Source organism: Teleopsis dalmanni, chromosome 1 (assembly GCF_002237135.1).
Source record: "Teleopsis dalmanni isolate 2A chromosome 1, ASM223713v2, whole genome shotgun sequence".
Classification (NCBI taxonomy): Eukaryota; Metazoa; Arthropoda; class Insecta; order Diptera; family Diopsidae; genus Teleopsis; species Teleopsis dalmanni.
The window spans coordinates 2,266,408-2,274,274 of NC_051846.1; the positions used below are offsets into that span (position 1 = coordinate 2,266,408).

At 32.0% G+C, this 7,867-nt stretch overlaps 1 protein-coding gene across 1 annotated transcript; it reads left to right on the forward strand.

Moving 5' to 3' along the window:
• The first annotated feature begins 1,038 nt into the window (after positions 1-1,038).
• LOC119669502 lies at positions 1,039-7,014 on the forward strand. The gene is made up of 3 exons (XM_038079450.1): positions 1,039-1,087; positions 6,196-6,530; positions 6,636-7,014. Exons 1-3 carry the CDS (start codon positions 1,039-1,041, stop codon positions 6,924-6,926), a joined length of 675 nt encoding a protein of 224 aa, XP_037935378.1. The 3' UTR covers positions 6,927-7,014.
• Positions 7,015-7,867: the final 853 nt, after the last annotated feature.

The window sequence follows — 7,867 nt, forward strand, 5'->3', positions numbered from 1 at the left end:
TTTTTGGTTATATAGCTTTTCATTGCAGTTGCAGTTGCTGTTGCTGTTGCCGTTACTGTTGTTGCTTGTTAAATGCAATTCATGTGTGGAAAAGTATTTCTGCAATTTTCTGCTATTTTTCTTTAAATTATTTTGAAGTTTTTTATGTTAATTTTCTACTTCTCGTTTTTTTGTTTCTTAATTTTATGATTTTTCTTTTTAATTCCTTAAAAAACAATGACACATTCTACCTCAAATGTTTGCTATAAGCATTTTTGCAGTAGGAGCGGCTTGGCATATGTGCCCCTTTTACTTTTCCCCAAATTCTTGAAATTTAACGTAGAATTGGAAAAATACTGCTGGTCGAGATTCTATGAATGCTCCTACCGAAACATTTTAATTTGTATACAATTTGATTTATTACTTAAAATTTGTCTTCAACGGTTTTAACCTGAGTAACACACACAGCAAACACATTAATTTTTTACAGTGTAAAGTTCGCCAACACTTTGTACGAGCAATAAAATTGGTAATCACCAAATAAAAAAATTTTAAAATTTAATAAGTATTATGAGGAAATAAATTGTTGCCAAGCTAGTTAATAAAAAAAACAGTAATACACGGTCTGCGAAGAGATTTAGCTCACTTGAGCTATATGAAGTCAGCCTATTCTGATACCATAACTTTAGAATACGCTAGCTGCTTTATAGATCAGTTGACAAATATATCTCCATTTTAAACTAGCAAAGCACCGTGTCCTTATAATAAAGTGAACTGTACCTTTAATTAATATGCCGACAAAATCGTATAGAGACTTGTAGAAGGGAGACCCTAGAAAGGGTATATGCCTTTGAACGAATAATAGTTAGTGACGGAGTAGTTGAATGATATTTTAATCTTACTTCCTTTTTTCTGACCAAAGAATATGCCACCAAAATCGTATAGAGACTTAAAGAAGCGAAACCCTAGAAAGGGTGTATGCCTTTAAGCGAATACTAGTTAGTTGCGGATTAGTTGAATGATATTTCAATAGTACTTCCTTTTTTCTGACAAAAGAATATGCCACCAAAATCGTGTAGAGACTTAAAGAAGGGAGACCCTAGAAAGGGTATATGCCTTTAAACGAATACTAGTTAGATGCGGAGTAATTGAATGATATTTCAATAGTACCGCCTTTTTTCTGTCAAAAGAATATGTCACCGAAATCGTATAGAGACTTAAATAACTAACCCTTTAAAAGAGATATATGCCTTCAGGTCAATACCAAATAGTGACGGTGGATGGTATTTGATGCCATCCACCACATAGATACATATGTGAGTAACATTTCATTCTAATCATCAAAATTGTAAAGACACTTAAAGAAAGCAAATTGAATATACAATAATTAGCAAATACCAGTTAGGGACAAAATAGATGTGTAATATTTCACTTTTATTCCGTTTCTTCGGAGCAAATTAATTTACCTACGAAATCATATAGACACTTGAAGAAGAATACCATAGTGTGGAACGAACACCACACTATTTTCTAACACGAATCAAATATACCGTCAAAAGCCTATAGCGACACTTAAGGAAGTGAGATCCTAGAAGAGATATATGCCTTCCGCTAATACCAGACAGTGACAAAGTAGTTGAGTTGCATTTCGACTCTAACTCCACTTCGATTCTCTAACAAAATGAATGTACCGCCAAAATTGCATAGACTCTCAAAAGAAAGGAGACTCGAAACTGGATATATGCGTTCTAGTGAATACCAAATAGTGACCAAAAAAAATGAATTTTTATTTTATTTTATGTACTCTCTTTTCTCATACGGAGAAAAGAGAGTAAATTTACCGATGAAATCGTATAGACACTTTAGAGGATTCGTGGCTTTTGGCCACAATGCTTAATCAGCACATGAAATTCACCTTTTTTCCATTTTCGTAAAAATTCTCGAGGTTGTCTGCTTTGAACGGGTATCAAACACCAACTGAACGACGTGGCCTGCTCAAAATTAAAAAGTTGCCCACTGGTAGATTACAGTTGACGGCAGCACAGTTGCACTGACTTATTAAACCGCCCTCGTAAGTTAACTGCTACCAGTACTTAGGTTGCATTAGTTTAATACTTATTGGTACTTTATTCGTCTATTATTTATTTCTATTTGAGCCAGTGCACTTGAGCACTTTTACTCTTTCTTAACTCGAGGTATTTTTAAAACCCCTCTTTACGCCTCGACTGGATTATTGTTTATCACTTCATCAGACTAAGCAATAATTGACCTGAGATCTAAATACCTCCCCGAGGAGCCTGTAACCATTCTGAGATTTAATAACGCGGTGTTGTTAAGTCTGTCGTAATAACTTTTTTTTAACTTTTTTTTAATTTTTTGTTTTTATTCGTAAAAAATATATTAATCTTGTGGTAGAATAGCTGACAGGCCAGAGTCCACATTAGGAATTTCAAGGTTCACTTCAGACGATTTGGCACAGCTATGATAAATACGATTTAAAGTTCTTCATATTTGACTTCTCGTTATTTCGCACAAATGCAACATAGATAAACATACTTACTGCTGTCCTTTTCTCCTAGTGGAGCATAGAATCTCACAAATTTCCTCTAAATCTTACTCTTTTGCATGCTACTCTCGTGATTTAGTTCCCGAAGTACTGTGCGTCTTTAAGCTCCTGGTCCACGATTAATCACCATGTCTTAGCTGAGGTTTCAGGCTAACGGCTACCTTGTAGATTTCAGAATAGCGCGTCTTTTGTTATGCAGAATGCTGTTTAGATTAGATTAAACATGCTAGAGATGTGTTTTCAAGAAAGCGTATGCCAACTTGAAGACTCTCTGAAGAATATATTGTGCCTCATAAAAAAGGTTAATAGTTATTAAAATGTTCGATATTTGTACAGAAAGATAGTTTGGGGTTTGAAGTAAGGACTAGTTTGAGAACTGAGGTTTATTATAAAATATTATTTTGGACGTATTTTTAACCATGGTTTTTACTATAGCAGTAAATAGAAACTAGGCAGATGTTGAGATCTTCCTTATTATTCTGCCTTACTTATTATATATTTAATTTATTATTTTTTTTTTAAGTCTGTTAACGTCCTAATGTCATTATAGTTCACTGCCTTATATCGATTATCTGTGTATCTATTAAATACAATATATCAATTTGCTTCGGTCATAAATTATTTTGCTTCAATGACTTGTCTTCAACCGACTTCGTTCATAAAATTCTATTTAATATTTTTTAAATACACAGCATTTAAATCCATGGAGCTGTAATTGAAATTAACGTTAAATAATAAAAATATTATATTCACTTCAGAAATCTATCTGAACATTTAATCAGTTTTTATTGTTATTTTAACGATTTTCTGTTGTGCCGTCGCGGCTACTGCAACTTCACGTGCTGCCGCCAACTCCGTTTACAGATTTTACAGCATCTTATCGGTGACGGCCAATCTCGAATGCACTCTTAAATTTGTATTTAAATTTTTGCATTAACAATTCGAAGACATAAAATTAGTAAAATATAAAATTTTTAAAACACAATCACAAGCAATAAACAAATACTTCGGAACAAAAATCGCAACTGGCAGCGTCTGAAAGCGCATGTCAGCGGCAAATAAATAAATAATTTTTTCAAAAATTACAGTAAAAAATAAAAATTATTAAAAAACCTCCACATTTGGCGTGTCGTTTTGCAACTCAACGCTGCTCGAATGTATGGCATTTTTATTTAATTTTTTAATTTTTTAATATTTTAATATCAGTGATTAGCGGAAAACTTGTTCGAAATGCTGTGAAAATGGTCTTTCTGGTGTTTTTGGTGACCTTTTGGAGACAACGTTCACATATGAGTTTATCATTAAATTAACAAATCGTTTTGCGTATATAACATTTAAACTATAAACTTTTAAATGCGTAAAATTAAAGGTTAATATATGTTTTAACAAAAAGGTTAAAGGCTCACATATCATAGTAATTAAATATTGAAATTATTACTTTATCGCATGCTACTCACTTTTTTGTAGCGTGATATAAAAAAAGTTTAAATTGAAACTTTTTTTCATACAGGGTTAGCTATATTAGGTGATACCATGTGACAATTCTGTAACTTTGACAAAGAAACTCAGAATTACTAATGACAGTACGTGTGTGAAATATCAACCTTAGGAAACATTTTGCTATTAAACAGTACACACTAGTCGAACGCGATAAGGGCCTAGGCCTAGAATTTTTGGCAAACAATCAGTAAAAGTGATCAGGCATATTTTATGTTAAGCAGAATCGTATACAAATAAATTTGTTGGTTAAAATAAAGCCCTCAAACTGACTATTATTAAAAAATCTTCTCTTTACTCTCAGAAAATCACAAGTTTCGTACGGATTTCGTGCTGAAATGATCGTCAGACCAATACTTTTTCGAAAATGTTAGTGGCAAAGCAACAACCGTCAGTTAAAATCGTATGCAGTACTTCTAGTTTCAATAATAATTTAAAATCCTTACTTCATACAGCTCGTACCATAATCGATTTATTGAAACTATCGTTCCTAGGTTGCTTGATATCAAAAAGTTATGGTTTTGATTGGCCTCTACGTTCCCTCGATTTGACACCTCCAGACATTTCCTTATGTGGCTGTTGACAGCCAAAGATGAAGGCCGCCAGAAAGGCAACAATGATCGCAAATTTCCAAAATCGAGCACATAAAGTCATTCCAGCTAAGGCCATATATTCGAGCTTACGCGATATACTCTTCAAAAAATCTTCACCTCATATGGCGAACCCTTTATTATTCTATAAACGTTTACGATTTTGTACTCCTGATTTTATTGACCTGTTCCAGTGACATTTGTATGTTAAATAGAAGTATCACTTAAGCCATAATGTATTAAGTTTAGGATTTACCATTTTACAATATAAATCGTTTAACAACTGCTGAACATATTAAAATCATCCAAACTAACAGCTAAAATAGACAGTGGCACAAGCCACACAGCTTTGACTTTGTTTAGCGAAAAGTTCCCAGAAAAGTTTCCCGAACCACCAATATCATGTCCTTTGTCACAACAAGACTCTTTTTGTGGAATTATGGAAATGACCGTGCTTCTGCTTATTCTTATGCTTTTTTATTCTTATCCTTATTCTCTCTACGCTTTCAGAACGACCAGCAACATTTAGTTATAGCCAAACTATTGCTAGTTATACAATAACGAATTAAAAGAATTTAAAATAATATATAATATGATATAATAAAATAATAACGGTGCCGTTCCTACTCTATCGACACTCTTATAAATAGTGCTTACCGACGCTCGAAGAGTAGAATTCAGAACACCTGTTGTTGTCATTCTCCAAGATTATCCAAAACTAATATTTTTTACCTTGTCTTCAATTTAATCAATGATGTTAGTTATATCAAAATTGCATTTATCTGTGTTCCCGACCAAACTTTAACTATAAGATTGACTCTAAAACGTCGAACTTTCTACTCAAAATTACGAGACATATGGAATCGTAAGGATTCTCTAAGTTAATTGATAAGGATTCAACTATGCTTCTTCTTCGCCTACCTACCTATTTGCCAGCTGCGTACCAGTAAGTCATCGAATATTGCTTAAAACGGATCCAATACCGTAAGGTGTGTTGTGGGGAACATTTATATGGTGCGGTACTTCACACCTCCAAAGAATATGTTATAAAAAACAATTTGAGACAGTTGAGAAAATTATCGACAATATGAACAACCCTGTATTTTATTATTAGTTATTTATTATAAATTTTGTTTATTTTATATGTAATTCTATTCGTTTTTTTTTTTTGTTTTGTTGCAATAATTTTAAACACATTCACTTTAAGCAAGTTTATGGCTTTAAAAAATGTTCTTAAATAAATCAAAAGTATTTTTATTACTCATATGATTCGGTATCCACTGTCGTTAGGTGCCCAGTAATTGTTTGCCTTCAAATTTAGTATTCCATTCATAAATCTACCATTTTTGGAATTGACCGTTGACTTTGTCACACATGCGATTTAAAGATTTTTCAATAGAAAAAAATTGAGTTCATGCAATTTGAAGTCACGAATCGGTTTTATAATTCAATTATTTTATTTAAATTCGCGCAATCATTAAAACAAAAAATAATAATTATATAGAAACAAATCATTATATTAAATTTATATTTTTTTAATAATATATATAAATTTCTTCACAGGTGGTCGTCCACAGCCTTGGTGGTGTCGCAACAATCGCAACGGCAGTCAAAACGGACGTTCAACGCTTTCAGTAAAGCATCCTTCGGATAGTATACGTCGTCCGACAAGTAACTCGGGTGTTTGGACTTGGTTGGGTGGTAGTCGACGTTCTTCTGTGGGCCCAGATCAAATTGGACCACCATCATCATCACCAGCGGAAAATCATTACACACATATGGATGACGCTTATAGTCCCGTTGGTGTTAGCGAAGCGTTATATGCTGAATTGGATCGAGAATCGGTGCGCTCCGCAAATCCTTCATATCAAAATACGGCATACAGCCAATGTGAAGATGTGAGTATATAAAAAAAAATATTTATTTATTTTTATTATTTATTTTTTTATTGCTTTTTATAACATCACCTTGATGAAATTTCTGTTTTGTTGGTTTTCTCACAGAAGTATCATTATCAGCAACATGAACAAGACATTCCCATGGTGGTCTCATCGGCTCCGAGCAGTGCCTACTATTCGGATCTTTCAGTGACCGCTATGCCAGGCGGCGGTGGCAATGAGCGCGCCTATGAAATTGTGGGTCTCACTGTCATGTCACAGCCGTTACCCAACTGGGACAGCGGAGGTAGGGATACAGGTTCTAGTGAGACGGCGTTAGCTACTCAACGACGTATGCCACGACTGGCAGCCATAAATGAGACAAGCACGACAACTGTTCCCTCAGATTACGTTTAAATGCAAAGATGTAAATTTATGAAATTTTAAAAAATTAATTTAATTTAATTGTGAATTTAATTAAGTGCTGTAATTAATTTAATTATTAATTAAAAAAAAAAACAAAACAAAAAATCAAGTTTCAAATGTGAATCGAACGAATTGAACGAGCTTAAATTTATTGTAGGCTTTAATGTAAATTAAAAAAAAATTATATTTTTAACTTAGTTGTATCTATTGGAGAATATAGTTTATCTGTAATAAAAATTAAGTGTATAAGCAATGCTAAAATTTATTTAATGAAGCAAAAATAAAATACAGTTAAAATGATTTATATGTAAAACATAGAAATATGATTTTTAAAAAATGATATAAAATAATTTTAAAATATATTTAAAAGAGCATATAATAATATATATATAAAAACTTAATTAACTCTTAAGATTGTTAAGATTGTTAAGAAACGATCAAATCGTTGGTGATATTTAGCCTAAATATATATAAAATATACAATACACACATACATGTGTACAATGAACGTATGTGTGCGTGCGTGTAAATGTAGTAATATTTAAAAAAAAACACAGAAACAATTCTAATATATACATATATATATCTAATATATATTTAATTATATAATTTACAAATGATACAATTAAACATTTATTTACAAGAACAAAGATTATATGTGTATGTGTCATTGTCCTTCCTCGATTTTCGTATGTACATATAAAAAGAGGAATCCCCTAATTTAAAGCAGCCTTTCTTCTTAACGATATATGTATACATTGAAATTACATTGAGTATTTATGTATAGTGCATTTAAAATAAAATATTATTTACACTGACGTATAAATTATTATATATGTATATGTATACAAATATGATATTATCTATTTAACTGATTATACTTTATATACAATATTATTTACTTATTATATACACTGCAACAATGAAGATAC

Excerpts from the sequence above, each read along its gene's own strand:
- LOC119669502 (XM_038079450.1), top strand. The coding sequence starts at position 1,039 with ATGCCACCAAAATCGTGTAGAGACTTAAAGAAGGGAGACCCTAGAAAG. Across the intron at positions 1,088-6,195 it reads GAAGGGAGACCCTAGAAAGG|GTGGTCGTCCACAGCCTTGG; the intron begins GTATATGCCTTT and ends ATTTCTTCACAG. Across the intron at positions 6,531-6,635 it reads CATACAGCCAATGTGAAGAT|AAGTATCATTATCAGCAACA; the intron begins GTGAGTATATAA and ends GTTTTCTCACAG.